The sequence below is a fragment of the Daphnia carinata genome, chromosome 5 (assembly GCF_022539665.2).
Source record: "Daphnia carinata strain CSIRO-1 chromosome 5, CSIRO_AGI_Dcar_HiC_V3, whole genome shotgun sequence".
NCBI lineage: Eukaryota > Metazoa > Arthropoda > Branchiopoda > Diplostraca > Daphniidae > Daphnia > Daphnia carinata.
This window is the reverse complement of record NC_081335.1, coordinates 8,871,792-8,899,304: the sequence shown is the minus strand read 5'-3', so window position 1 is coordinate 8,899,304 and position 27,513 is coordinate 8,871,792. Positions and strand designations below refer to the sequence as shown.

The 27,513-nt window shown below is 40.5% G+C and overlaps 1 protein-coding gene and 33 non-coding genes across 34 annotated transcripts; all 34 read right to left on the bottom strand.

The window, feature by feature from the left end:
- Positions 1-868: 868 nt before the first annotated feature.
- On the bottom strand, positions 869-991 carry LOC130697670 (U5 spliceosomal RNA). The gene has a single exon (XR_009002931.1). It is a non-coding gene; the product is annotated as a U5 spliceosomal RNA (small nuclear RNA).
- A 477-nt stretch (positions 992-1,468) lies between these two features.
- On the bottom strand, positions 1,469-1,610 carry LOC130697649 (U4 spliceosomal RNA). Its single transcript, XR_009002912.1, has one exon. It is a non-coding gene; the product is annotated as a U4 spliceosomal RNA (small nuclear RNA).
- Positions 1,611-2,012: 402 nt separating this feature from the next.
- Trnah-gug (transfer RNA histidin (anticodon GUG)) lies at positions 2,013-2,096 on the bottom strand. Its single transcript is given in 2 exon segments — positions 2,013-2,047; positions 2,060-2,096. It is a non-coding gene; the product is annotated as a tRNA-His (tRNA).
- Positions 2,097-2,207: 111 nt separating this feature from the next.
- On the bottom strand, positions 2,208-2,327 carry LOC130697715 (5S ribosomal RNA). The gene has a single exon (XR_009002968.1). It is a non-coding gene; the product is annotated as a 5S ribosomal RNA (ribosomal RNA).
- Positions 2,328-2,607: 280 nt separating this feature from the next.
- LOC130697678 (U1 spliceosomal RNA) lies at positions 2,608-2,771 on the bottom strand. The gene has a single exon (XR_009002939.1). It is a non-coding gene; the product is annotated as a U1 spliceosomal RNA (small nuclear RNA).
- Positions 2,772-3,410: 639 nt separating this feature from the next.
- LOC130697697 (U2 spliceosomal RNA) lies at positions 3,411-3,599 on the bottom strand. Its single transcript, XR_009002957.1, has one exon. It is a non-coding gene; the product is annotated as a U2 spliceosomal RNA (small nuclear RNA).
- Positions 3,600-4,254: 655 nt separating this feature from the next.
- Positions 4,255-4,477, bottom strand: LOC130697708 (small nucleolar RNA U3). Its single transcript, XR_009002962.1, has one exon. It is a non-coding gene; the product is annotated as a small nucleolar RNA U3 (small nucleolar RNA).
- A 1,123-nt stretch (positions 4,478-5,600) lies between these two features.
- LOC130697671 (U5 spliceosomal RNA) lies at positions 5,601-5,723 on the bottom strand. Its single transcript, XR_009002932.1, has one exon. It is a non-coding gene; the product is annotated as a U5 spliceosomal RNA (small nuclear RNA).
- Positions 5,724-6,200: 477 nt separating this feature from the next.
- LOC130697650 (U4 spliceosomal RNA) lies at positions 6,201-6,342 on the bottom strand. Its single transcript, XR_009002913.1, has one exon. It is a non-coding gene; the product is annotated as a U4 spliceosomal RNA (small nuclear RNA).
- A 402-nt stretch (positions 6,343-6,744) lies between these two features.
- Trnap-ggg (transfer RNA proline (anticodon GGG)) lies at positions 6,745-6,828 on the bottom strand. The gene is given in 2 exon segments: positions 6,745-6,779; positions 6,792-6,828. It is a non-coding gene; the product is annotated as a tRNA-Pro (tRNA).
- A 2,876-nt stretch (positions 6,829-9,704) lies between these two features.
- Positions 9,705-9,868, bottom strand: LOC130697684 (U1 spliceosomal RNA). The gene has a single exon (XR_009002945.1). It is a non-coding gene; the product is annotated as a U1 spliceosomal RNA (small nuclear RNA).
- A 639-nt stretch (positions 9,869-10,507) lies between these two features.
- LOC130697690 (U2 spliceosomal RNA) lies at positions 10,508-10,698 on the bottom strand. Its single transcript, XR_009002951.1, has one exon. It is a non-coding gene; the product is annotated as a U2 spliceosomal RNA (small nuclear RNA).
- Positions 10,699-11,353: 655 nt separating this feature from the next.
- LOC130697709 (small nucleolar RNA U3) lies at positions 11,354-11,576 on the bottom strand. The gene has a single exon (XR_009002963.1). It is a non-coding gene; the product is annotated as a small nucleolar RNA U3 (small nucleolar RNA).
- A 1,128-nt stretch (positions 11,577-12,704) lies between these two features.
- Positions 12,705-12,827, bottom strand: LOC130697661 (U5 spliceosomal RNA). Its single transcript, XR_009002923.1, has one exon. It is a non-coding gene; the product is annotated as a U5 spliceosomal RNA (small nuclear RNA).
- A 477-nt stretch (positions 12,828-13,304) lies between these two features.
- On the bottom strand, positions 13,305-13,446 carry LOC130697651 (U4 spliceosomal RNA). The gene has a single exon (XR_009002914.1). It is a non-coding gene; the product is annotated as a U4 spliceosomal RNA (small nuclear RNA).
- A 402-nt stretch (positions 13,447-13,848) lies between these two features.
- On the bottom strand, positions 13,849-13,932 carry Trnah-gug (transfer RNA histidin (anticodon GUG)). Its single transcript is given in 2 exon segments — positions 13,849-13,883; positions 13,896-13,932. It is a non-coding gene; the product is annotated as a tRNA-His (tRNA).
- A 111-nt stretch (positions 13,933-14,043) lies between these two features.
- LOC130697644 (5S ribosomal RNA) lies at positions 14,044-14,163 on the bottom strand. The gene has a single exon (XR_009002907.1). It is a non-coding gene; the product is annotated as a 5S ribosomal RNA (ribosomal RNA).
- A 280-nt stretch (positions 14,164-14,443) lies between these two features.
- LOC130697675 (U1 spliceosomal RNA) lies at positions 14,444-14,607 on the bottom strand. The gene has a single exon (XR_009002936.1). It is a non-coding gene; the product is annotated as a U1 spliceosomal RNA (small nuclear RNA).
- Positions 14,608-15,246: 639 nt separating this feature from the next.
- Positions 15,247-15,437, bottom strand: LOC130697692 (U2 spliceosomal RNA). The gene has a single exon (XR_009002953.1). It is a non-coding gene; the product is annotated as a U2 spliceosomal RNA (small nuclear RNA).
- Positions 15,438-16,092: 655 nt separating this feature from the next.
- Positions 16,093-16,315, bottom strand: LOC130697718 (small nucleolar RNA U3). The gene has a single exon (XR_009002971.1). It is a non-coding gene; the product is annotated as a small nucleolar RNA U3 (small nucleolar RNA).
- A 1,123-nt stretch (positions 16,316-17,438) lies between these two features.
- Positions 17,439-17,561, bottom strand: LOC130697662 (U5 spliceosomal RNA). Its single transcript, XR_009002924.1, has one exon. It is a non-coding gene; the product is annotated as a U5 spliceosomal RNA (small nuclear RNA).
- Positions 17,562-18,038: 477 nt separating this feature from the next.
- LOC130697643 (U4 spliceosomal RNA) lies at positions 18,039-18,180 on the bottom strand. The gene has a single exon (XR_009002906.1). It is a non-coding gene; the product is annotated as a U4 spliceosomal RNA (small nuclear RNA).
- A 402-nt stretch (positions 18,181-18,582) lies between these two features.
- Trnah-gug (transfer RNA histidin (anticodon GUG)) lies at positions 18,583-18,666 on the bottom strand. The gene is given in 2 exon segments: positions 18,583-18,617; positions 18,630-18,666. It is a non-coding gene; the product is annotated as a tRNA-His (tRNA).
- Positions 18,667-18,776: 110 nt separating this feature from the next.
- Positions 18,777-18,896, bottom strand: LOC130697656 (5S ribosomal RNA). Its single transcript, XR_009002918.1, has one exon. It is a non-coding gene; the product is annotated as a 5S ribosomal RNA (ribosomal RNA).
- Positions 18,897-19,176: 280 nt separating this feature from the next.
- Positions 19,177-19,341, bottom strand: LOC130697686 (U1 spliceosomal RNA). Its single transcript, XR_009002947.1, has one exon. It is a non-coding gene; the product is annotated as a U1 spliceosomal RNA (small nuclear RNA).
- Positions 19,342-19,993: 652 nt separating this feature from the next.
- Positions 19,994-20,184, bottom strand: LOC130697687 (U2 spliceosomal RNA). Its single transcript, XR_009002948.1, has one exon. It is a non-coding gene; the product is annotated as a U2 spliceosomal RNA (small nuclear RNA).
- A 655-nt stretch (positions 20,185-20,839) lies between these two features.
- LOC130697719 (small nucleolar RNA U3) lies at positions 20,840-21,062 on the bottom strand. Its single transcript, XR_009002972.1, has one exon. It is a non-coding gene; the product is annotated as a small nucleolar RNA U3 (small nucleolar RNA).
- Positions 21,063-22,182: 1,120 nt separating this feature from the next.
- On the bottom strand, positions 22,183-22,305 carry LOC130697672 (U5 spliceosomal RNA). Its single transcript, XR_009002933.1, has one exon. It is a non-coding gene; the product is annotated as a U5 spliceosomal RNA (small nuclear RNA).
- A 477-nt stretch (positions 22,306-22,782) lies between these two features.
- LOC130697652 (U4 spliceosomal RNA) lies at positions 22,783-22,924 on the bottom strand. The gene has a single exon (XR_009002915.1). It is a non-coding gene; the product is annotated as a U4 spliceosomal RNA (small nuclear RNA).
- Positions 22,925-23,326: 402 nt separating this feature from the next.
- Trnah-gug (transfer RNA histidin (anticodon GUG)) lies at positions 23,327-23,410 on the bottom strand. The gene is given in 2 exon segments: positions 23,327-23,361; positions 23,374-23,410. It is a non-coding gene; the product is annotated as a tRNA-His (tRNA).
- A 111-nt stretch (positions 23,411-23,521) lies between these two features.
- LOC130697667 (5S ribosomal RNA) lies at positions 23,522-23,641 on the bottom strand. The gene has a single exon (XR_009002929.1). It is a non-coding gene; the product is annotated as a 5S ribosomal RNA (ribosomal RNA).
- Positions 23,642-23,921: 280 nt separating this feature from the next.
- Positions 23,922-24,085, bottom strand: LOC130697676 (U1 spliceosomal RNA). Its single transcript, XR_009002937.1, has one exon. It is a non-coding gene; the product is annotated as a U1 spliceosomal RNA (small nuclear RNA).
- Positions 24,086-24,721: 636 nt separating this feature from the next.
- LOC130697698 (U2 spliceosomal RNA) lies at positions 24,722-24,913 on the bottom strand. The gene has a single exon (XR_009002958.1). It is a non-coding gene; the product is annotated as a U2 spliceosomal RNA (small nuclear RNA).
- On the bottom strand, positions 24,866-27,216 carry LOC132087960 (uncharacterized). The gene has a single exon (XM_059495229.1). It carries the CDS (start codon positions 27,094-27,096, stop codon positions 24,991-24,993), a length of 2,106 nt encoding a protein of 701 aa, XP_059351212.1. The 5' UTR covers positions 27,097-27,216; the 3' UTR covers positions 24,866-24,990.
- Between the last annotated feature and the right edge of the window lie 297 nt (positions 27,217-27,513).

The following is a 27,513-nucleotide window of genomic DNA, read 5'->3' as shown; positions in this document are numbered from 1 at the left end:
CTCATTTGCAGAAATACATTCGATAGCTGAACACACATACTCCAGCTGGATGTGTGGCACGCATCTGTAATCCTGCTTCTGGGAGGCTTGATAGTGTGGATGACTTGAGACGAGGAGCCCTACTTCGTGATCGTGCATGTTGATCGAGCGTCCGCACTAAGCTCGTCATCAACATGGACCCATCGGAGGAGTTTGATGGGTGCAGGTTAGCTAAGGAGGAGCGAAACGGGCCAGGAGGGAAACTTAGCAGCCAAAAGTTCCCGTGTCGGGCAGTAGTAGGATCGCGCCCGTGAATGTGCGACATGGATTAGCCTCGGCGAAACAGTCAAACCTCTTTCATTTTCCTTTTTTTTTTTTTTTTTTCGATTAGGAAAATTGTTATTTCTATGTGTTTCTTTGAACTTCAGATGTGAAATACTACAACGGCAGTGACCCCCCGCACTTTTGAAAAGTGTTATATATGTGCAAAGCTCATGCGGAATAATAATCTGAATCCTAGATATTGAATGGCGTTTGAAGTTTTTTTTTTTTTTTTTTTTTTTTTTTTTTTTTGAAGTTTTTCGCTTTCAATTCACTTCTTCGGATGGAACAGCGAATTGTGTGAATGTGAGTTCGATTTGAAATGGTAGAATGTTTGAATTTGCGGCCATCGGGCGCTTCGCGCCCTCGGCCGCGTTTTCAATTGCTATTGTGGATAGTACCGTGCTTCACTTTACATTTACGTGAATTTGCGGCCATCGGGCGCTTCGCGCCCTCGGCCGCGTTTGCAATTAGACACCTCAATATTCTTTTATCGATTTTCATCCGAAATTTGCACCCAAGCTACTCCCTAGGTTACGTACAAGAATTTATTTGTGTTTTATTGGGGTGCCCAGTCTAAAGACCAGGCGATCGAAAAATAAGTCATATAGACTCATCAGCGCTCCTACCCACGGAAATCTTTAGTAAAAGGCGAAAGATTTATCCGGGTATTGATTAGAAACCAGAGTGAATATCAACTGAAAGTAGTTGGTATTTATTCATTTCACAACTTCAAACCACTTTGGTAAAGTAACAATGGTAAACCCAAAAAATTCAACCATAAAGCAACTGCTGGTTTCTGTTAGATTTGAGACAGTGAGTAAAACAGACGATGCTGTGTAAAGCTCATGTAAACATCATTTTTTCGTTAGATTGTGCACTAAATTAATTCTGGTTAGATGAAACATAAACGCAGTCTAGGGCAAACGAAATCGGTAAGCTGAATTGGGTAAGAAAACGAAGGACAAGTCTTCTGCTAGTTCTTAAACCTTTGTATTGAACTCTTTCGCTTAGTTGAACAAAGTGCGATTCGTTCAGTAATTCTACAAGTTTTTCGGCCTTCGATATCCATGGGAACGAGTAACTAATCGCTTGCTAAATGCTAGAACCTAGCAGACAATGCCCATCACTAACGGAAAACTATGTTAACGTTCATTAAGGGAATCTGCTCCTGATGGAGCTAACAAAAATTGCCGACGACGAAGATTATTTCACTCCTTCGTGGCGGGGTATTGGTTAAAGTTTTCAACTAGCAATAATCACATCTCGGTAGACCCTCATTGATTATGATATTGCCACTGCGCAAAGCTAAATTGTACATGAGAGGGCTCTACTACTTGAACCTTTCTCTCGCCAATTCTGCACGGACGTTGATATCAAGAAAACCAAGAGAGGTGCTGCTTTTCATTGAAATCTAACAGTTCGCTGCCCTCATTTTTACATTCACATACCTACAAAGATAATAGTTCACTTTACAAATATTCCACCTATGACCACACCACGCCATGGACTGGTAAAATTCATTTAAAGTGTGCATATTACGGTGCATTTCGCCAAATCAAATGAACGTGCAGGAATTGATTCAATTTGGAGTACAATTCCACTGAACCCGTCCCCGTTAACTTGACAATAAAATCGATAAAATTCACATTAATACCGATCGAAACATTTCCAATTACTATGAAATAGTGTTTTACCTTCAAACTTCAGAATGCCGTGACCAGGATTCGAACCTGGGTTACTACGGATTATCGTTTCCCCACAACGTAGGGTCCTAACCACTAGACGATCACGGCCAAATTCAAATTATTTGGCATCTGTAAAATGCTCCACACGATCAAGTTTATGGTTCATCAACAAATTGTATTGGTGGAAACAAAAAAATTACTTAATGATCAAAAAACCAATGCCAACAGCATCTCGTATTCCCAAGCGGTCACCCATCCAGGTACTAACGAGACCCGACGCTGCTTAGACTTCGGGGAGCCGACGAGACCCGGTGCGTTCAGCGTGGTATGGCCGTTGGCACGGACGACCGTAAAGGTAACAACGTCTGTTTCGTTGCAAATTGTGTAGTTGCAGTCACCTTAAAAATCCTCTAGCTTAGCGCTTGGGCCTCGTTTACTACATAAAAAAACACTTCGTAATTGTGCATGATCAACTAAATGTTAGAATTTTCCTTGACGATTTCTATACTTAAAGAAATAAAACATTATTAAATCAAATGACATACCTTAGCTGACAAATCTGCCTAATGAACAGGATCCCGTGATGTATGGTACACTTGATATTATATGTTCTGCTTCTCAGGGGACAGCGCGAACGCAGCCCCCCACTACCAAAAATTGTACTCCCGAGTTAATCACATTTGGATTAATCGCAAGGGTCAGCCCATCCTTAGTGCAATGGAAAGGCCTCGCCCTGGAGGAACCACCTTGGTGATCATGGTTGCCTCTGAGCCAGGTAAGTATGAGTTTAGTGAATACTTGACGATAACTCATAGTTTTTTGGTACCCAAACAATACTGACGAAGCACACTAAACCAAAGAGCTTAACAAAGAGCCATTGCGTATAGAATGGCGCAAAGAATCGAAAGATCCCACTGAGCATAGTCGATTCCATAAAGCTCTTGTTGAAATAATAGGAAATCTACAGCCATTCTTAGGTGAGAAGAAAAATGCTTCCATTTGACGAAAAATTTCTGCGCCCAACAGCAGACGGCGAACGGCACTGTTTAACCCTCGTTAGACGCTCAACTGATGTAAACGACAGATTCAGTAAGACAAATGTTTCATGACAGATTACCGAACAATCAATTCAAATCGAGACAACTTTAACAGTTAGAACTGAAAGGCAGTTTGTCCTTTTTAGATGAACATAACTCGTTGGGCTGCAATTAGTTAACCATGTTTGACACTTACTAAAAGAGGTACACCATAACACTACAGCAGCCACATGATTGCAGATGCAATATTGACATACTGGGGATGACAAATATGTATGAGATGTAAATATACAGACATTGGTGTTACATCATTAGTTCCAACAAGATGATGCGTGATAAAGATGAGCAGATATACATTTATTTCATTCATAGAGATATCCCTTTTAAAGGGTGAGCCGATCCCGGAGGTACTGCAATACCGGGTCAACCCGTGACAGGATCAATGCACAAATTGTTCCCGCCGATTTTCAAAAATCAGTTTAATATTCTGGGGTCCATTTGAACCCGTATCAGATATTAAGCTGATAAGAACAGATACTACACTTTGATCTTAGCCAAAAGGCCGAGAAGCGATAACTGTGGTCTCAGTTACTGGGTATTATATGCTATGCTGTTCTCGAAAATCTGACTGATGTACAAAAAAAGCAAACCCCTATCCAAAAACAATGAAATTCATCAATAAAACAGGTTGTTGCTAGAGCACCACCTGGCACTGCTAAAAGCCAATACAACTCATAAGTTTTTATCTTCTATTTTGATAGGAATGCTATATTAGGATGAGTCGTTCAAATATTAAGTTATTTGGGAAGCTGTTGAATGCAAAGCACCCTGAATTTAACTCGATGAACTCCACCTAGTAGAGAGTACTGCAGACTTTAAACTGCCTATTAAACAGACAGAGGAAGGTGTTAGTTAGAAACTTGGTAAAACGTTTTGTACGTAGCTCAAATCCACGGTAGACGAAACGCGGCAATATTTACAACTAAATTAAAGTTACACAGACAGAAAACCTAACAGCATTAAACAATGTTACATGAACCCAATAATGGACGACACCCATCTAAATACTATGCCCCCGAATGTGTAAAATTCTCATTAAAAGTGCCCAAGGTTTCATTACTGAAATCTAAACATGGGTGCATTAGCAATTTCGACATCGATTATGATGTAATGGAGTTCGACGGGTTTACGTATGCCAGTAAATTCATTTCTTTTTGGGTTGTTTAAATACCGCTCTGAAAACGCTAGTTCCCTTCCAGTGTACCACAAGGGAACATCGGAAACGGTCCTCAATAGCTACGAGCAGGAACCACAGAAGTAGTTACACCCGAAACCTGTTTCACTCTCAGAAGCCAGCGTCATTACTCGTCATCGCGGGTTGAATGGAGGATTGTTTCTGGTGGGAAACAAGTCAAGATATACTACAGAAATGATCCTGTGAAGTATGATCTTAATGTTGAATTCAGTTGCTAAAGAATAAATAGATTATGCAAAATGAAACAGCATTAACGTATCTATACGAAAGTTGCCGCGGTTTTGCTAGTTAACGAGCTCATTCTAGAAGTGAATCTTGTCAAAAAGCGCTACACAGCGACACTTTGCGTTTTGTTCATTTACCACTATCAACCCGATGGCAAAACAACGACGATATTTATACCACTACGGAAATTAAACGTAGTAGTCTCTTGAAGGGCATCCAGTTACTTTCATCGTGCTCATTTGCAGAAATACATTCGATAGCTGAACACACATACTCCAGCTGGATGTGTGGCACGCATCTGTAATCCTGCTTCTGGGAGGCTTGATAGTGTGGATGACTTGAGACGAGGAGCCCTACTTCGTGATCGTGCATGTTGATCGAGCGTCCGCACTAAGCTCGTCATCAACATGGACCCATCGGAGGAGTTTGATGGGTGCAGGTTAGCTAAGGAGGAGCGAAACGGGCCAGGAGGGAAACTTAGCAGCCAAAAGTTCCCGTGTCGGGCAGTAGTAGGATCGCGCCCGTGAATGTGCGACATGGATTAGCCTCGGCGAAACAGTCAAACCTCTTTCATTTTCCTTCCTTTTTTTTTTCGATTAGGAAAATTGTTATTTCTATGTGTTTCTTTGAACTTCAGATGTGAAATACTACAACGGCAGTGACCCCCCGCACTTTTGAAAAGTGTTATATATGTGCAAAGCTCATGCGGAATAATAATCTGAATCCTAGATATTGAATGGCGTTTGAAGTTTTTCTTTTTTTTTTTTTTTTTTTTTTTTGAAGTTTTTCGCTTTCAATTCACTTCTTCGGATGGAACAGCGAATTGTGTGAATGTGAGTTCGATTTGAAATGGTAGAATGTTTGAATTTGCGGCCATCGGGCGCTTCGCGCCCTCGGCCGCGTTTTCAATTGCTATTGTGGATAGTACCGTGCTTCACTTTACATTTACGTGAATTTGCGGCCATCGGGCGCTTCGCGCCCTCGGCCGCGTTTGCAATTAGACACCTCAATATTCTTTTATCGATTTTCATCCGAAATTTGCACCCAAGCTACTCCCTAGGTTACGTACAAGAATTTATTTGTGTTTTATTGGGGTGCCCAGTCTAAAGACCAGGCGATCGAAAAATAAGTCATATAGACTCATCAGCGCTCCTACCCACGGAAATCTTTAGTAAAAGGCGAAAGATTTATCCGGGTATTGATTAGAAACCAGAGTGAATATCAACTGAAAGTAGTTGGTATTTATTCATTTCACAACTTCAAACCACTTTGGTAAAGTAACAATGGTAAACCCAAAAAATTCAACCATAAAGCAACTGCTGGTTTCTGTTAGATTTGAGACAGTGAGTAAAACAGACGATGCTGTGTAAAGCTCATGTAAACATCATTTTTTCGTTAGATTGTGCACTAAATTAATTCTGGTTAGATGAAACATAAACGCAGTCTAGGGCAAACGAAATCGGTAAGCTGAATTGGGTAAGAAAACGAAGGACAAGTCTTCTGCTAGTTCTTAAACCTTTGTATTGAACTCTTTCGCTTAGTTGAACAAAGTGCGATTCGTTCAGTAATTCTACAAGTTTTTCGGCCTTCGATATCCATGGGAACGAGTAACTAATCGCTTGCTAAATGCTAGAACCTAGCAGACAATGCCCATCACTAACGGAAAACTATGTTAACGTTCATTAAGGGAATCTGCTCCTGATGGAGCTAACAAAAATTGCCGACGACGAAGATTATTTCACTCCTTCGTGGCGGGGTATTGGTTAAAGTTTTCAACTAGCAATAATCACATCTCGGTAGACCCTCATTGATTATGATATTGCCACTGCGCAAAGCTAAATTGTACATGAGAGGGCTCTACTACTTGAACCTTTCTCTCGCCAATTCTGCACGGACGTTGATATCAAGAAAACCAAGAGAGGTGCTGCTTTTCATTGAAATCTAACAGTTCGCTGCCCTCATTTTTACATTCACATACCTACAAAGATAATAGTTCACTTTACAAATATTCCACCTATGACCACACCACGCCATGGACTGGTAAAATTCATTTAAAGTGTGCATATTACGGTGCATTTCGCCAAATCAAATGAACGTGCAGGAATTGATTCAATTTGGAGTACAATTCCACTGAACCCGTCCCCGTTAACTTGACAATAAAATCGATAAAATTCACATTAATACCGATCGAAACATTTCCAATTACTATGAAATAGTGTTTTACCTTCAAACTTCAGAATGCCGTGACCAGGATTCGAACCTGGGTTACTACGGATTATCGTTTCCCCCCAACGTAGGGTCCTAACCACTAGACGATCACGGCAAAATTCAAATTATTTGGCATCTGTAAAATGCTCCACACGATCAAGTTTATGGTTCATCAACAAATTGTATTGGTGGAAACAAAAAAATTACTTAATGAAAGAAAAACCAATGCCAACAGCATCTCGTAGTCCCAAGCGGTCACCCATCCAGGTACTAACGAGACCCGACGTAGCTTAACTTTTTTTTTTTTTGTATTGGTGGAAACAAAAAAATTACTTAATGAAAGAAAAAGCAATGCCAACGGCATCCCGTATTCCCAAGCGGTCACCCATCCAAGTACTAACGGGACCCGACGTAGCTTAACTTCCGGGAGCTTAACTTTTTTTTTTGACGAGACCGACGTGAGTTAAAACTTAATTTAAAAACGTCGCATTCTTTTATTTTTTTTTTTCGTTTGTTGGGAAGTTACAAAAAATTCATAAAATTTGCTTTCCTTTATTAAACTAAACTTATCCAAAAACGTTGCATAATTTCTAAAAACGTTGCATAATTTCTCTTTTGAAGGAAAAGTTGCTTAATATTTGGATAAAATTTTTTCTCATAAATATTATTTATGCGCCTTTGTATTAATTTGAAGTAGTCTTACATTGAAATAAATGGAGTAAATTTTCTTCTTCAAAACACTTTTGAAACTAATTGTTTGCAAGTCTATCGCAGTCTTTGCTTAAAAAAACGCCTTAAAACTGGTTTAAAATTGGTTCCTGGATTTTTCAAAATAACTTTTAAAATTACTATATATTTCTCTGGTTTATTGTTAATATTTTACTTAATTCGGTTATTAATTTTGGGGAGAAAGCTGGAGTAAACTAAACTTAATTTGAGCCCTATCCAAATTTTCCGTTTTCATTTACTGGTTCTTTTGTAAAAATAGGGCACTTTGATCAACTTAAATGTTTGATTCAAAAAACGATTTCTATAAAACAAAATGATAAAAGCATATAAAAATTAAAGAAAAATTATTAAATCAATTTTTGACAAATGCCAGTTTTTGTGAGTGGTGGAAAAAATTGAATCTTTTTCTGATAAATGGTTGCTTGCTCGAAATCTTCAATACAAAGTTCTAAATTCATGAAATCACTACGAATGATATTGCCACTCGAAACATTGCTAAAGCCTTGTCTTACACCTCTTTTTAAATAATGTTACACCTTGCTTGACGAACAGGGTTTGTATATTTACGGGACGCATATTACGATCTACCATATCATACGAACGCCGTTAGTTCTATTTCGATATGTTGCTAAATTCCCTGTTTGCTAACTTGACTTAATGTTAATCAATTTGGATTAAAATTTTGTAGTCAAAAAAGGTAATAGGTCTCCAATTACTTAAAAGTGAAATGATATCTAATAAACGCCATATTTTTCTGTAAAATCGAGGAACATCACCTTGGTGATGGTTTCAATGGCATTGCCTAAAGTTCAACCAGCTTACTTGAACAATAATCATGACGTTCGTAAGATTTTACACTTGATTATTCTGCTTTTCCACTTAATTAGATTCATAAGTTTTTACCGATGGTTTAATACCACTTTAACGAAGTTATTTTGTCCTTGGTCTAATTTTACAAATAAATTTCATATAGAAATTTTTCAGTTCCTTTCTTTCCATATGTACTAAAATGTCATTTCAATTTCCATAAAGTTTCTTCTTCCTCTGTTCCTCCATCTAAATCAAAGCTTGATTCACTAAAGAATACTGACAAATCGCATCTATTAGTTTTCCTACAAGGTTTTTCAGTTGATTATTTAATCCTATCTCTTGGATCCGTTAAAATCTTAAAATAATAAGTTGTTCATCACAATGAAATCGATCCATTCACAATAATTTTAAAATCGAAACATTTAGTTATGAGTTGCTAAGATGTCAATCCTTTGATTTTTGGAATTGAACTATAAAAAAGGGGTAAGCAATGGTCAGCCTTCCAGTTTGTGTCTAACGAACCTGTAAAGTTGCAAATTGTGTTTTATCTGAAACATGAGTTGACAAAAATTACTATAAATAATGCATCATGGAGCATAAGTCTGATTCTTGACTATGAGTTCCCATTGGAAAGACATTTCTTTTAGTTTTGGTCGATTCACATTCACTAACCAAGACAAATCCTTGCTTCAGACTTTATGAATACTTGACGATCACGATTCATGTTGAACATGTTTCTGGCACATGTTTTAATCTGTTGTATAAAACTGAACCATCATTTCCACAGTTAACAACATCAAATTCCCATTAATTTGCATAAATTAGTCCACGGGACATACTTAATGGGAAACAAAATACAGGAATTTGATAATAATTCCTTTTGCATGTTTTTGTAAAAAATTATCAAAAAGATTAAAAAATTTCTAAAAACCTTTGAAATGAAGAAAAGCTTAATGCCATTGAAGCATGATCAGATATAAATTGCAAATTGAGATTCGAGTAAAAATAATAACCATGCATATGAAAGAAAACTAATTGTGCAAAAATAGAAAATTCTAAATTAGATAAATAGATAGAAACTATGAAATGAGAAAACTAGCTGGAAAATTTTTCAATATAAGCTTCCGGGAGCTGACGAGACCGGGTGAGTTCTACGTGGTATGGCCGTTGACACTTTCGACCGTAAAGGTAACAACGTCTGTTTCGTTGCAAATTGTGTAGTTGCAGTCACCTTAAAAATCCTCTAGCTTAGCGCTTGGGCCTCGTTTACTACATAAAAAAACACTTCGTAATTGTGCATGATCAACTAAATGTTAGAATTTTCCTTGACGATTTCTATACTTAAAGAAATAAAACATTATTAAATCAAATGACATACCTTAGCTGACAAATCTGCCTAATGAACAGGATCCCGTGATGTATGGTACACTTGATATTATATGTTCTGCTTCTCAGGGGACAGCGCGAACGCAGTCCCCCACTACCAAAAATTGTACTCCCGAGTTAATCGCATTTGGATTAATCGCAAGGGTCAGCCCATCCCCAGTGCAATGGTAGGGCCTCGCCCTGGAGGAACCACCTTGGTGATCATGGTTGCCTCTGAGCCAGGTAAGTATGAGTTTAGTGAATACTTGACGATAACTCATAGTTTTTTGGTACCCAAACAATACTGACGAAGCACACTAAACCAAAGAGCTTAACAAAGAGCCATTGCGTATAGAATGGCGCAAAGAATCGAAAGATCCCACTGAGCATAGTCGATTCCATAAAGCTCTTGTTGAAATAATAGGAAATCTACAGCCATTCTTAGGTGAGAAGAAAAATGCTTCCATTTGACGAAAAATTTCTGCGCCCAACAGCAGACGGCGAACGGCACTGTTTAACCCTCGTTAGACGCTCAACTGATGTAAACGACAGATTCAGTAAGACAAATGTTTCATGACAGATTACCGAACAATCAATTCAAATCGAGACAACTTTAACAGTTAGAACTGAAAGGCAGTTTGTCATTTTTAGATGAACATAACTCGTTGGGCTGCAATTAGTTAACCATGTTTGACACTTACTAAAAGAGGTACACCATAACACTACAGCAGCCACATGATTGCAGATGCAATATTGACATACTGGGGATGACAAATATGTATGAGATGTAAATATACAGACATTGGTGTTACATCATTAGTTCCAACAAGATGATGCGTGATAAAGATGAGCAGATATACATTTATTTCATTCATAGAGATATCCCTTTTAAAGGGTGAGCCGATCCCGGAGGTACTGCAATACCGGGTCAACCCGTGACAGGATCAATGCAAGCATTGATTTCCCACCGATTTTCAAAAATCAGTTTAATATTCTGGGGTCCATTTGAACCCGTATCAGATATTAAGCTGATAAGAACAGATACTACACTTTGATCTTAGCCAAAAGGCCGAGAAGCGATAACTGAGATTCAAGTTACTGGGTATTATATGCTATGCTGTTCTCGAAAATCTGACTGATGTACGAAAAAAGCAAACCCCTATCCAAAAACAATGAAATTCATCAATAAAACAGGTTGTTGCTAGAGCACCACCTGGCACTGCTAAAAGCCAATACAACTCATAAGTTTTTATCTTCTATTTTGATAGGAATGCTATATTAGGATGAGTCGTTCAAATATTAAGTTATTTGGGAAGCTGTTGAATGCAAAGCACCCTGAATTTAACTCGATGAACTCCACCTAGTAGAGAGTACTGCAGACTTTAAACTGCCTATTAAACAGACAGAGGAAGGTGTTAGTTAGAAACTTGGTAAAACGTTTTGTACGTAGCTCAAATCCACGGTAGACGAAACGCGGCAATATTTACAACTAAATTAAAGTTACACAGACAGAAAACCTAACAGCATTAAACAATGTTACATGAACCCAATAATGGACGACACCCATCTAAATACTATGCCCCCGAATGTGTAAAATTCTCATTAAAAGTGCCCAAGGTTTCATTACTGAAATCTAAACATGGGTGCATTAGCAATTTCGACATCGATTATGATGTAATGGAGTTCGACGGGTTTACGTATGCCAGTAAATTCATTTCTTTTTGGGTTGTTTAAATACCGCTCTGAAAACGCTAGTTCCCTTCCAGTGTACCACAAGGGAACATCGGAAACGGTCCTCAATAGCTACGAGCAGGAACCACAGAAGTAGTTACACCCGAAACCTGTTTCACTCTCAGAAGCCAGCGTCATTACTCGTCATCGCGGGTTGAATGGAGGATTGTTTCTGGTGGGAAACACGTCAAGATATACTACAGAAATGATCCTGTGAAGTATGATCTTAATGTTGAATTCAGTTGCTAAAGAATAAATAGATTATGCAAAATGAAACAGCATTAACGTATCTATACGAAAGTTGCCGCGGTTTTGCTAGTTAACGAGCTCATTCTAGAAGTGAATCTTGTCAAAAAGCGCTACACAGCGACACTTTGCGTTTTGTTCATTTACCACTATCAACCCGATGGCAAAACAACGACGATATTTATACCACTACGGAAATTAAACGTAGTAGTCTCTTGAAGGGCATCCAGTTACTTTCATCGTGCTCATTTGCAGAAATACATTCGATAGCTGAACACACATACTCCAGCTGGATGTGTGGCACGCATCTGTAATCCTGCTTCTGGGAGGCTTGATAGTGTGGATGACTTGAGACGAGGAGCCCTACTTCGTGATCGTGCATGTTGATCGAGCGTCCGCACTAAGCTCGTCATCAACATGGACCCATCGGAGGAGTTTGATGGGTGCAGGTTAGCTAAGGAGGAGCGAAACGGGCCAGGAGGGAAACTTAGCAGCCAAAAGTTCCCGTGTCGGGCAGTAGTAGGATCGCGCCCGTGAATGTGCGACATGGATTAGCCTCGGCGAAACAGTCAAACCTCTTTCATTTTCCTTCCTTTTTTTTTTTTTTCGATTAGGAAAATTGTTATTTCTATGTGTTTCTTTGAACTTCAGATGTGAAATACTACAACGGCAGTGACCCCCCGCACTTTTGAAAAGTGTTATATATGTGCAAAGCTCATGCGGAATAATAATCTGAATCCTAGATATTGAATGGCGTTTGAAGTTTTTTTTTTTTTTTTTTTTTTTTTTTTTTTGAAGTTTTTCGCTTTCAATTCACTTCTTCGGATGGAACAGCGAATTGTGTGAATGTGAGTTCGATTTGAAATGGTAGAATGTTTGAATTTGCGGCCATCGGGCGCTTCGCGCCCTCGGCCGCGTTTTCAATTGCTATTGTGGATAGTACCGTGCTTCACTTTACATTTACGTGAATTTGCGGCCATCGGGCGCTTCGCGCCCTCGGCCGCGTTTGCAATTAGACACCTCAATATTCTTTTATCGATTTTCATCCGAAATTTGCACCCAAGCTACTCCCTAGGTTACGTACAAGAATTTATTTGTGTTTTATTGGGGTGCCCAGTCTAAAGACCAGGCGATCGAAAAATAAGTCATATAGACTCATCAGTGCTCCTAACCACGGAAATCTTTAGTAAAAGGCGAAAGATTTATCCGGGTATTGATTAGAAACCAGAGTGAATATCAACTGAAAGTAGTTGGTATTTATTCATTTCACAACTTCAAACCACTTTGGTAAAGTAACAATGGTAAACCCAAAAAATTCAACCATAAAGCAACTGCTGGTTTCTGTTAGATTTGAGACAGTGAGTAAAACAGACGATGCTGTGTAAAGCTCATGTAAACATCATTTTTTCGTTAGATTGTGCACTAAATTAATTCTGGTTAGATGAAACATAAACGCAGTCTAGGGCAAACGAAATCGGTAAGCTGAATTGGGTAAGAAAACGAAGGACAAGTCTTCTGCTAGTTCTTAAACCTTTGTATTGAACTCTTTCGCTTAGTTGAACAAAGTGCGATTCGTTCAGTAATTCTACAAGTTTTTCGGCCTTCGATATCCATGGGAACGAGTAACTAATCGCTTGCTAAATGCTAGAACCTAGCAGACAATGCCCATCACTAACGGAAAACTATGTTAACGTTCATTAAGGGAATCTGCTCCTGATGGAGCTAACAAAAATTGCCGACGACGAAGATTATTTCACTCCTTCGTGGCGGGGTATTGGTTAAAGTTTTCAACTAGCAATAATCACATCTCGGTAGACCCTCATTGATTATGATATTGCCACTGCGCAAAGCTAAATTGTACATGAGAGGGCTCTACTACTTGAACCTTTCTCTCGCCAATTCTGCACGGACGTTGATATCAAGAAAACCAAGAGAGGTGCTGCTTTTCATTGAAATCTAACAGTTCGCTGCCCTCATTTTTACATTCACATACCTACAAAGATAATAGTTCACTTTACAAATATTCCACCTATGACCACACCACGCCATGGACTGGTAAAATTCATTTAAAGTGTGCATATTACGGTGCATTTCGCCAAATCAAATGAACGTGCAGGAATTGATTCAATTTGGAGTACAATTCCACTGAACCCGTCCCCGTTAACTTGACAATAAAATCGATAAAATTCACATTAATACCGATCGAAACATTTCCAATTACTATGAAATAGTGTTTTACCTTCAAACTTCAGAATGCCGTGACCAGGATTCGAACCTGGGTTACTACGGATTATCGTTTCCCCACAACGTAGGGTCCTAACCACTAGACGATCACGGCCAAATTCAAATTATTTGGCATCTGTAAAATGCTCCACACGATCAAGTTTATGGTTCATCAACAAATTGTATTGGTGGAAACAAAAAAATTAATAAATTCTCAAAAAACCAATGCCAACAGCATCTCGTATTCCCAAGCGGTCACCCATCCAGGTACTAACGAGACCCGACGCTGCTTAGACTTCGGGGAGCCGACGAGACCCGGTGCGTTCAGCGTGGTATGGCCGTTGGCACGTTCGACCGTAAAGGTAACAACGTCTGTTTCGTTGCAAATTGTGTAGTTGCAGTCACCTTAAAAATCCTCTAGCTTAGCGCTTGGGCCTCGTTTACTACATAAAAAAACACTTCGTAATTGTGCATGATCAACTAAATGTTAGAATTTTCCTTGACGATTTCTATACTTAAAGAAATAAAACATTATTAAATCAAATGACATACCTTAGCTGACAAATCTGCCTAATGAACAGGATCCCGTGATGTATGGTACACTTGATATTATATGTTCTGCTTCTCAGGGGACAGCGCGAACGCAGTCCCCCACTACCAAAAATTGTACTCCCGAGTTAATCACATTTGGATTAATCGCAAGGGTCAGCCCATCCTTAGTGCAATGGAAAGGCCTCGCCCTGGAGGAACCACCTTGGTGATCATGGTTGCCTCTGAGCCAGGTAAGTATGAGTTTAGTGAATACTTGACGATAACTCATAGTTTTTTGGTACCCAAACAATACTGACGAAGCACACTAAACCAAAGAGCTTAACAAAGAGCCATTGCGTATAGAATGGCGCAAAGAATCGAAAGATCCCACTGAGCATAGTCGATTCCATAAAGCTCTTGTTGAAATAATAGGAAATCTACAGCCATTCTTAGGTGAGAAGAAAAATGCTTCCATTTGACGAAAAATTTCTGCGCCCAACAGCAGACGGCGAACGGCACTGTTTAACCCTCGTTAGACGCTCAACTGATGTAAACGACAGATTCAGTAAGACAAATGTTTCATGACAGATTACCGAACAATCAATTCAAATCGAGACAACTTTAACAGTTAGAACTGAAAGGCAGTTTGTCCTTTTTAGATGAACATAACTCGTTGGGCTGCAATTAGTTAACCATGTTTGACACTTACTAAAAGAGGTACACCATAACACTACAGCAGCCACATGATTGCAGATGCAATATTGACATACTGGGGATGACAAATATGTATGAGATGTAAATATACAGACATTGGTGTTACATCATTAGTTCCAACAAGATGATGCGTGATAAAGATGAGCAGATATACATTTATTTCATTCATAGAGATATCCCTTTTAAAGGGTGAGCCGATCCCGGAGGTACTGCAATACCGGGTCAACCCGTGACAGGATCAATGCAAGCATTGATTTCCCACCGATTTTCAAAAATCAGTTTAATATTCTGGGGTCCATTTGAACCCGTATCAGATATTAAGCTGATAAGAACAGATACTACACTTTGATCTTAGCCAAAAGGCCGAGAAGCGATAACTGAGATTCAAGTTACTGGGTATTATATGCTATGCTGTTCTCGAAAATCTGACTGATGTACAAAAAAAGCAAACCCCTATCCAAAAACAATGAAATTCATCAATAAAACAGGTTGTTGCTAGAGCACCACCTGGCACTGCTAAAAGCCAATACAACTCATAAGTTTTTATCTTCTATTTTGATAGGAATGCTATATTAGGATGAGTCGTTCAAATATTAAGTTATTTGGGAAGCTGTTGAATGCAAAGCACCCTGAATTTAACTCGATGAACTCCACCTAGTAGAGAGTACTGCAGACTTTAAACTGCCTATTAAACAGACAGAGGAAGGTGTTAGTTAGAAACTTGGTAAAACGTTTTGTACGTAGCTCAAATCCACGGTAGACGAAACGCGGCAATATTTACAACTAAATTAAAGTTACACAGACAGAAAACCTAACAGCATTAAACAATGTTACATGAACCCAATAATGGACGACACCCATCTAAATACTATGCCCCCGAATGTGTAAAATTCTCATTAAAAGTGCCCAAGGTTTCATTACTGAAATCTAAACATGGGTGCATTAGCAATTTCGACATCGATTATGATGTAATGGAGTTCGACGGGTTTACGTATGCCAGTAAATTCATTTCTTTTTGGGTTGTTTAAATACCGCTCTGAAAACGCTAGTTCCCTTCCAGTGTACCACAAGGGAACATCGGAAACGGTCCTCAATAGCTACGAGCAGGAACCACAGAAGTAGTTACACCCGAAACCTGTTTCACTCTCAGAAGCCAGCGTCATTACTCGTCATCGCGGGTTGAATGGAGGAATGTTTCTGGTGGGAAACAAGTCAAGATATACTACAGAAATGATCCTGTGAAGTATGATCTTAATGTTGAATTCAGTTGCTAAAGAATAAATAGATTATGCAAAATGAAACAGCATTAACGTATCTATACGAAAGTTGCCGCGGTTTTGCTAGTTAACGAGCTCATTCTAGAAGTGAATCTTGTCAAAAAGCGCTACACAGCGACACTTTGCGTTTTGTTCATTTACCACTATCAACCCGATGGCAAAACAACGACGATATTTATACCACTACGGAAATTAAACGTAGTAGTCTCTTGAAGGGCATCCAGTTACTTTCATCGTGCTCATTTGCAGAAATACATTCGATAGCTGAACACACATACTCCAGCTGGATGTGTGGCACGCATCTGTAATCCTGCTTCTGGGAGGCTTGATAGTGTGGATGACTTGAGACGAGGAGCCCTACTTCGTGATCGTGCATGTTGATCGAGCGTCCGCACTAAGCTCGTCATCAACATGGACCCATCGGAGGAGTTTGATGGGTGCAGGTTAGCTAAGGAGGAGCGAAACGGGCCAGGAGGGAAACTTAGCAGCCAAAAGTTCCCGTGTCGGGCAGTAGTAGGATCGCGCCCGTGAATGTGCGACATGGATTAGCCTCGGCGAAACAGTCAAACCTCTTTCATTTTCCTTCCTTTTTTTTTTTCGATTAGGAAAATTGTTATTTCTATGTGTTTCTTTGAACTTCAGATGTGAAATACTACAACGGCAGTGACCCCCCGCACTTTTGAAAAGTGTTATATATGTGCAAAGCTCATGCGGAATAATAATCTGAATCCTAGATATTGAATGGCGTTTGAAGTTTTTTTTTTTTTTTTTTTTTTTTTTTTTGAAGTTTTTCGCTTTCAATTCACTTCTTCGGATGGAACAGCGAATTGTGTGAATGTGAGTTCGATTTGAAATGGTAGAATGTTTGAATTTGCGGCCATCGGGCGCTTCGCGCCCTCGGCCGCGTTTTCAATTGCTATTGTTGATAGTACCGTGCTTCACTTTACATTTACGTGAATTTGCGGCCATCGGGCGCTTCGCGCCCTCGGCCGCGTTTGCAATTAGACACCTCAATATTCTTTTATCGATTTTCATCCGAAATTTGCACCCAAGCTACTCCCTAGGTTACGTACAAGAATTTATTTGTGTTTTATTGGGGTGCCCAGTCTAAAGACCAGGCGATCGAAAAATAAGTCATATAGACTCATCAGTGCTCCTAACCACGGAAATCTTTAGTAAAAGGCGAAAGATTTATCCGGGTATTGATTAGAAACCAGAGTGAATATCAACTGAAAGTAGTTGGTATTTATTCATTTCACAACTTCAAACCACTTTGGTAAAGTAACAATGGTAAACCCAAAAAATTCAACCATAAAGCAACTGCTGGTTTCTGTTAGATTTGAGACAGTGAGTAAAACAGACGATGCTGTGTAAAGCTCATGTAAACATCATTTTTTCGTTAGATTGTGCACTAAATTAATTCTGGTTAGATGAAACATAAACGCAGTCTAGGGCAAACGAAATCGGTAAGCTGAATTGGGTAAGAAAACGAAGGACAAGTCTTCTGCTAGTTCTTAAACCTTTGTATTGAACTCTTTCGCTTAGTTGAACAAAGTGCGATTCGTTCAGTAATTCTACAAGTTTTTCGGCCTTCGATATCCATGGGAACGAGTAACTAATCGCTTGCTAAATGCTAGAACCTAGCAGACAATGCCCATCACTAACGGAAAACTATGTTAACGTTCATTAAGGGAATCTGCTCCTGAAGGAGCTAACAAAAATTGCCGACGACGAAGATTATTTCACTCCTTCGTGGCGGGGTATTGGTTAAAGTTTTCAACTAGCAATAATCACATCTCGGTAAACCCTCATTGATTATGATATTGCCACTGCGCAAAGCTAAACTGTACATGAGAGGGCTCTACTACTTGAACCTTTCTCTCGCCAATTCTGCACGGACGTTGATATCAAGAAAACCAAGAGAGGTGCTGCTTTTCATTGAAATCTAACAGTTCGCTGCCCTCATTTTTACATTCACATACCTACAAAGATAATAGTTCACTTTACAAATATTCCACCTATGACCACACCACGCCATGGACTGGTAAAATTCATTTAAAGTGTGCATATTACGGTGCATTTCGCCAAATCAAATGAACGTGCAGGAATTGATTCAATTTGGAGTACAATTCCACTGAACCCGTCCCCGTTAACTTGACAATAAAATCGATAAAATTCACATTAATACCGATCGAAACATTTCCAATTACTATGAAATAGTGTTTTACCTTCAAACTTCAGAATGCCGTGACCAGGATTCGAACCTGGGTTACTACGGATTATCGTTTCCCCACAACGTAGGGTCCTAACCACTAGACGATCACGGCCAAATTCAAATTATTTGGCATCTGTAAAATGCTCCACACGATCAAGTTTATGGTTCATCAACAAATTGTATTGGTGGAAACAAAAAATTACTTAATGATCAAAAAACCAATGCCAACAGCATCTCGTATTCCCAAGCGGTCACCCATCCAGGTACTAACGAGACCCGACGCTGCTTAGACTTCGGGGAGCCGACGAGACCCGGTGCGTTCAGCGTGGTATGGCCGTTGGCACGGACGACCGTAAAGGTAACAACGTCTGTTTCGTTGCAAATTGTGTAGTTGCAGTCACCTTAAAAATCCTCTAGCTTAGCGCTTGGGCCTCGTTTACTACATAAAAAAACACTTCGTAATTGTGCATGATCAACTAAATGTTAGAATTTTCCTTGACGATTTCTATACTTAAAGAAATAAAACATTATTAAATCAAATGACATACCTTAGCTGACAAATCTGCCTAATGAACAGGATCCCGTGATGTATGGTACACTTGATATTATATGTTCTGCTTATCAGGGAACAGCGCGAACGCAGTCCCCCCACTACCAAAAATAGTACTCCCGAGTTAATCACATTTGGATTAATCGCAAAGGTCAGCCCAGCCGTAGTGCAATGGTAGGGCCTCACTCTGGAGGAACCTCCTTGATGATCAAGGTTGCCTCTGAGCCAGGTAAGTATGAGTTTAGTGAATACTTGACGATAACTCATAGTTTTTTGGTACCCAAACAATACTGACGAAGCACACTAAACCAAAGAGCTTAACAAAGAGCCATTGCGTATAGAATGGCGCAAAGAATCGAAAGATCCCACTGAGCATAGTCGATTCCATAAAGCTCTTGTTGAAATAATAGGAAATCTACAGCCATTCTTAGGTGAGAAGAAAAATGCTTCCATTTGACGAAAAATTTCTGCGCCCAACAGCAGACGGCGAACGGCACTGTTTAACCCTCGTTAGACGCTCAACTGATGTAAACGACAGATTCAGTAAGACAAATGTTTCATGACAGATTACCGAACAATCAATTCAAATCGAGACAACTTTAACAGTTAGAACTGAAAGGCAGTTTGTCCTTTTTAGATGAACATAACTCGTTGGGCTGCAATTAGTTAACCATGTTAGTTAACCATGTTTGACACTTACTAAAAGAGGTACACCATAACACTACAGCAGCCACATGATTGCAGATGCAATATTGACATACTGGGGATGACAAATATGTATGAGATGTAAATATACAGACATTGGTGTTACATCATTAGTTCCAACAAGATGATGCGTGATAAAGATGAGCAGATATACATTTATTTCATTCATAGAGATATCCCTTTTAAAGGGTGAGCCGATCCCGGAGGTACTGCAATACCGGGTCAACCCGTGACAGGATCAATGCAAGCATTGATTTCCCGCCGATTTCCAAAAATCAGTTTAATATTCTGGGGTCCATTTGAACCCGTATCAGATATTAAGCTGATAAGAACAGATACTACACTTTGATCTTAGCCAAAAGGCCGAGAAGCGATAACTGAGATTCAAGTTACTGGGTATTATATGCTATGCTGTTCTCGAAAATCTGACTGATGTACAAAAAAAGCAAACCCCTATCCAAAAACAATGAAATTCATCAATAAAACAGGTTGTTGCTAGAGCACCACCTGGCACTGCTAAAAGCCAATACAACTCATAAGTTTTTATCTTCTATTTTGATAGGAATGCTATATTAGGATGAGTCGTTCAAATATTAAGTTATTTGGGAAGCTGTTGAATGCAAAGCACCCTGAATTTAACTCGATGAACTCCACCTAGTAGAGAGTACTGCAGACTTTAAACTGCCTATTAAACAGACAGAGGAAGGTGTTAGTTAGAAACTTGGTAAAACGTTTTGTACGTAGCTCAAATCCACGGTAGACGAAACGCGGCAATATTTACAACTAAATTAAAGTTACACAGACAGAAAACCTAACAGCATTAAACAATGTTACATGAACCCAATAATGGACGACACCCATCTAAATACTATGCCCCCGAATGTGTAAAATTCTCATTAAAAGTGCCCAAGGTTTCATTACTGAAATCTAAACATGGGTGCATTAGCAATTTCGACATCGATTATGATGTAATGGAGTTCGACGGGTTTACGTATGCCAGTAAATTCATTTCTTTTTGGGTTGTTTAAATACCGCTCTGAAAACGCTAGTTCCCTTCCAGTGTACCACAAGGGAACATCGGAAACGGTCCTCAATAGCTACGAGCAGGAACCACAGAAGTAGTTACACCCGAAACCTGTTTCACTCTCAGAAGCCAGCGTCATTACTCGTCATCGCGGGTTGAATGGAGGAATGTTTCTGGTGGGAAACAAGTCAAGATATACTACAGAAATGATCCTGTGAAGTATGATCTTAATGTTGAATTCAGTTGCTAAAGAATAAATAGATTATGCAAAATGAAACAGCATTAACGTATCTATACGAAAGTTGCCGCGGTTTTGCTAGTTAACGAGCTCATTCTAGAAGTGAATCTTGTCAAAAAGCGCTACACAGCGACACTTTGCGTTTTGTTCATTTACCACTATCAACCCGATGGCAAAACAACGACGATATTTATACCACTACGGAAATTAAACGTAGTAGTCTCTTGAAGGGCATCCAGTTACTTTCATCGTGCTCATTTGCAGAAATACATTCGATAGCTGAACACACATACTCCAGCTGGATGTGTGGCACGCATCTGTAATCCTGCTTCTGGGAGGCTTGATAGTGTGGATGACTTGAGACGAGGAGCCCTACTTCGTGATCGTGCATGTTGATCGAGCGTCCGCACTAAGCTCGTCATCAACATGGACCCATCGGAGGAGTTTGATGGGTGCAGGTTAGCTAAGGAGGAGCGAAACGGGCCAGGAGGGAAACTTAGCAGCCAAAAGTTCCCGTGTCGGGCAGTAGTAGGATCGCGCCCGTGAATGTGCGACATGGATTAGCCTCGGCGAAACAGTCAAACCTCTTTCATTTTCCTTTTTTTTTTTCGATTAGGAAAATTGTTATTTCTATGTGTTTCTTTGAACTTCAGATGTGAAATACTACAACGGCAGTGACCCCCCGCACTTTTGAAAAGTGTTATATATGTGCAAAGCTCATGCGGAATAATAATCTGAATCCTAGATATTGAATGGCGTTTGAAGTTTTTTTTTTTTTTTTTTTTTTTTTTTTTTGAAGTTTTTCGCTTTCAATTCACTTCTTCGGATGGAACAGCGAATTGTGTGAATGTGAGTTCGATTTGAAATGGTAGAATGTTTGAATTTGCGGCCATCGGGCGCTTCGCGCCCTCGGCCGCGTTTTCAATTGCTATTGTGGATAGTACCGTGCTTCACTTTACATTTACGTGAATTTGCGGCCATCGGGCGCTTCGCGCCCTCGGCCGCGTTTGCAATTAGACACCTCAATATTCTTTTATCGATTTTCATCCGAAATTTGCACCCAAGCTACTCCCTAGGTTACGTACAAGAATTTATTTGTGTTTTATTGGGGTGCCCAGTCTAAAGACCAGGCGATCGAAAAATAAGTCATATAGACTCATCAGCGCTCCTACCCACGGAAATCTTTAGTAAAAGGCGAAAGATTTATCCGGGTATTGATTAGAAACCAGAGTGAATATCAACTGAAAGTAGTTGGTATTTATTCATTTCACAACTTCAAACCACTTTGGTAAAGTAACAATGGTAAACCCAAAAAATTCAACCATAAAGCAACTGCTGGTTTCTGTTAGATTTGAGACAGTGAGTAAAACAGACGATGCTGTGTAAAGCTCATGTAAACATCATTTTTTCGTTAGATTGTGCACTAAATTAATTCTGGTTAGATGAAACATAAACGCAGTCTAGGGCAAACGAAATCGGTAAGCTGAATTGGGTAAGAAAACGAAGGACAAGTCTTCTGCTAGTTCTTAAACCTTTGTATTGAACTCTTTCGCTTAGTTGAACAAAGTGCGATTCGTTCAGTAATTCTACAAGTTTTTCGGCCTTCGATATCCATGGGAACGAGTAACTAATCGCTTGCTAAATGCTAGAACCTAGCAGACAATGCCCATCACTAACGGAAAACTATGTTAACGTTCATTAAGGGAATCTGCTCCTGATGGAGCTAACAAAAATTGCCGACGACGAAGATTATTTCACTCCTTCGTGGCGGGGTATTGGTTAAAGTTTTCAACTAGCAATAATCACATCTCGGTAGACCCTCATTGATTATGATATTGCCACTGCGCAAAGCTAAATTGTACATGAGAGGGCTCTACTACTTGAACCTTTCTCTCGCCAATTCTGCACGGACGTTGATATCAAGAAAACCAAGAGAGGTGCTGCTTTTCATTGAAATCTAACAGTTCGCTGCCCTCATTTTTACATTCACATACCTACAAAGATAATAGTTCACTTTACAAATATTCCACCTATGACCACACCACGCCATGGACTGGTAAAATTCATTTAAAGTGTGCATATTACGGTGCATTTCGCCAAATCAAATGAACGTGCAGGAATTGATTCAATTTGGAGTACAATTCCACTGAACCCGTCCCCGTTAACTTGACAATAAAATCGATAAAATTCACATTAATACCGATCGAAACATTTCCAATTACTATGAAATAGTGTTTTACCTTCAAACTTCAGAATGCCGTGACCAGGATTCGAACCTGGGTTACTACGGATTATCGTTTCCCCACAACGTAGGGTCCTAACCACTAGACGATCACGGCCAAATTCAAATTATTTGGCATCTGTAAAATGCTCCACACGATCAAGTTTATGGTTCATCAACAAATTGTATTGGTGGAAACAAAAAAATTACTTAATGATCAAAAAACCAATGCCAACAGCATCTCGTATTCCCAAGCGGTCACCCATCCAGGTACTAACGAGACCCGACGCTGCTTAGACTTCGGGGAGCCGACGAGACCCGGTGCGTTCAGCGTGGTATGGCCGTTGGCACGGACGACCGTAAAGGTAACAACGTCTGTTTCGTTGCAAATTGTGTAGTTGCAGTCACCTTAAAAATCCTCTAGCTTAGCGCTTGGGCCTCGTTTACTACATAAAAAAACACTTCGTAATTGTGCATGATCAACTAAATGTTAGAATTTTCCTTGACGATTTCTATACTTAAAGAAATAAAACATTATTAAATCAAATGACATACCTTAGCTGACAAATCTGCCTAATGAACAGGATCCCGTGATGTATGGTACACTTGATATTATATGTTCTGCTTCTCAGGGGACAGCGCGAACGCAGTCCCCCACTACCAAAAATTGTACTCCCGAGTTAATCGCATTTGGATTAATCGCAAGGGTCAGCCCATCCGCAGTGCAATGGTAGGGCCTCACCCTGGAGGAACCACCTTAATGATCATGGTTGCCTCTGAGCCAGGTAAGTATGAGTTTAGTGAATACTTGACGATAACTCATAGTTTTTTGGTACCCAAACAATACTGACGAAGCACACTAAACCAAAGAGCTTAACAAAGAGCCATTGCGTATAGAATGGCGCAAAGAATCGAAAGATCCCACTGAGCATAGTCGATTCCATAAAGCTCTTGTTGAAATAATAGGAAATCAGCCATTCTTAGGTGAGAAGAAAAATGCTTCCATTTGACGAAAAATTTCTGCGCCCAACAGCAGACGGCGAACGGCACTGTTTAACCCTCGTTAGACGCTCAACTGATGTAAACGACAGATTCAGTAAGACAAATGTTTCATGACAGATTACCGAACAATCAATTCAAATCGAGACAACTTTAACAGTTAGAACTGAAAGGCAGTTTGTCCTTTTTAGATGAACATAACTCGTTGGGCTGCAATTAGTTAACCATGTTTGACACTTACTAAAAGAGGTACACCATAACACTACAGCAGCCACATGATTGCAGATGCAATATTGACATACTGGGGATGACAAATATGTATGAGATGTAAATATACAGACATTGGTGTTACATCATTAGTTCCAACAAGATGATGCGTGATAAAGATGAGCAGATATACATTTATTTCATTCATAGAGATATCCCTTTTAAAGGGTGAGCCGATCCCGGAGGTACTGCAATACCGGGTCAACCCGTGACAGGATCAATGCAAGCATTGTTCCCGCCGATTTTCAAAAATCAGTTTAATATTCTGGGGTCCATTTGAACCCGTATCAGATATTAAGCTGATAAGAACAGATTTTATGATTTGTATTTTCTAATGGACTGGGAATAAAGTTATATACAGTGTTCTTTTTACATGTATATGTAAGGGGAAAAAGTTCGCGAGACGACGTGTCAACGCTACGTTAAAAACCCTTAAAGAGAAGGTTGCAGAAGACTGTTGTCTTCTGTTTCTTCATCTTCTTCAGGTAGTGGATCGCTTTCTTCTGTTTGGTATGCCAAGTGTTTCGCTATTATCCTGGTAGTTCCTTGTATGGCCAAGAGCTTCATCTTCCTCTTCAGGTGGTTCCACCGTCTTCCAGGGATGCTCAGGGCTAGGGATATTGCGTCGTTGCTCGGTAGCCAAGACCCGAGTGAGCCAACGACTAGAGGAAGTACAGAGCCGAGGTGTTTGTACTTCTCTATCTTCTTATCCCTGGCCTTCTCTAACCCTTCTGCGCTGCTTAGAGGCACCGTTACGTCAATGATGATGGCAGGATTCGTCGAGGTTACTACGATGTCCGGTCGCATTCCAGAGGAGTCAACTGCCCGATTTACAGAGACGGAGTGGCCATGTGCCTCCGCCTCTGTCACCATAAGATCTAGAATAGAGTTGTGTCTATTAATTGACAGAGCTGAGTTGACTTGGCAACAACAGACGACATGGTCTGTTGTTTCCAATTTGCCACAACCAAGACGACATGTCTTGACTGTGGACTTAGATCCTGGACACCCTCTGACTGGTAGTCTTCCGAGTCTGGCTTGGTGGAGGTAGTGCCATTCTTGAAACGTTAGGGGTGTTCTGCAAGAGATGAGTGCTGCCGTGTCCTTTGCCATGTCGAGTGCAAGTCCTGTCGCGACTTTTCCTTGTTGTTCCGACAGTAGCCTGGATGTCCATCTTCCTCTAAGGGCGGTTCTGAGTCCTCTGACTGCTTTTAGGGAGATACAAGAGATGTCATCGGCGATGATTTTGGAGTATTGTTCCCCGGATACATCAATCTTGATCCTCTTTAAGTGGCCAGCTGCCCTCCTCGAACGCGTCCAGAGGTTCATGGATGATCCTCCATGTCTTATGGCACCAAGACCTTTGTCCATTGACCCTGCCAAGAATTCATTAATTGGTATGGGGAATGGTACTTCTCTCCTTCCGTATCCCAGACGGATGGTCTCTTCAAGTTGTGCCATAGCCACTTGGCTGACGGACTCGTCTTCGCTATCCAGGAGCTGCATTGCCCTGGCAATGGTCCAGATATCGGCTTCCTCGGTCAGAGGAAGCATTCCAAGTCCCCCAACCCTTCTGTCTGCATAGAAAAAGGCCGTGTTAGATGATATTGGGACGTTCGCAACTCTACGTAAAAAATCTCTGCATGCGACATCAAGGTCGAAGAGAGCACCCTTTTCCACCCTGCCAGACGCTAGGTGGTGAGACAGCGAAGGCAGAAGGCAACTCCTGTAGACTTCTAACTTCTGCCAGGGAGCTAAACCGGAATCTGCTACTTTGATTAAGTTGTCTAGTAGGGAAGTTGTTGGACGGAAGGTAAGTCGAGCGCCTAAAGGTGTTCCTAGGTAGTCCTCTTGCTCTTCTTCTGCCAATGGTCTAATTTCGGCTTGTCCAATTTTCAGTCGATTGCCTGTAACAGATTTTCCATTAGTAAGTGTTAAGGACGTGCACTTACCTGGATTAAACTTCAAGCCTAGCGAGGTTGCCGTGTTCTCTATGGCGTTGAGAGTTCTCTGCGTTTCCGAGACTGATGATCCTACAATGGCGATGTCGTCCGCATAAGCAGTGGTCGAGATCCTCGCTCCAAAGGCTGTGAATCCGGTGTTATGGGATTTCGCTGTCCGGATGATTGGTTCAGCTGCCAAGTTGAACACTACGCTGCTTAGTGGGTCGCCCTGTCGAACACCAGCCGTTGGATGAATCTGAACAGACTCTTGCCCGACAGCAAACTCCATAACGTTGTTCAAGTAGATGTCGCTGAGGATGCGACGGAGCTGAGCTGGCAGTGGTAGACTCTGAAACAGACAATTTAGAATCGGGTGAGGGATCGATCCAAAAGCATTTGAGAGGTCCAACCAGGCAATCACCATCTCCCTCTTTGACTGTTTCGCCTGTTCGATAACAGTGTGAAGGAGATGTGTGTGTTCCTGGATGCCCCTGACACCTGGAAGAAACCCTTTTTGCTCTGGTGACATCCATCCTAGTTTCGTTGCCGTGGCCATTATTCTTGAGGAGAGTATTCCTGAGAAGATCTTGTACATGGTTGGCAGAAGAGATATTGGCCGGAAGTTCCCATACTCTGACGAGTCGCCTTTCTTGTATATGGGGACTGTCTTCGATGTTTTCCAGCAGGATGGAATCCCATAAATCCATACGGAGCGGTAGATAACAGCTAAGAGATGGCCGCTCGCATCCAGAGCACGTAGGTGTCTGTATTCCAGGCCATCTCGTCCAGGCGCTGTGTTGCAAGCTTTGCCGAGTTTGAGCTTGATTTCCTCTGGACTAGGGGGCGAGGAAAGAATTTCGAGTTCCTCTTGAGTCGGGTTTTGCCATTTGCATTCATCAAAGTGAGTCTTGGCGAAGTTGATCTGTTCAGTTGGTGGTGGTTCTTGCGAGTACGTTGATCTGAGGAATGCGGCAGCCGAATCCTTGGTTCCCGTGTAGCCAATGGATTGCTC

What these genes read in the sequence shown, in the direction of transcription:
- LOC132087960 (XM_059495229.1), bottom strand. Translation starts at nt 27,096, where the DNA reads ATGTACAAGATCTTCTCAGGAATACTCTCCTCAAGAATAATGGCCACG.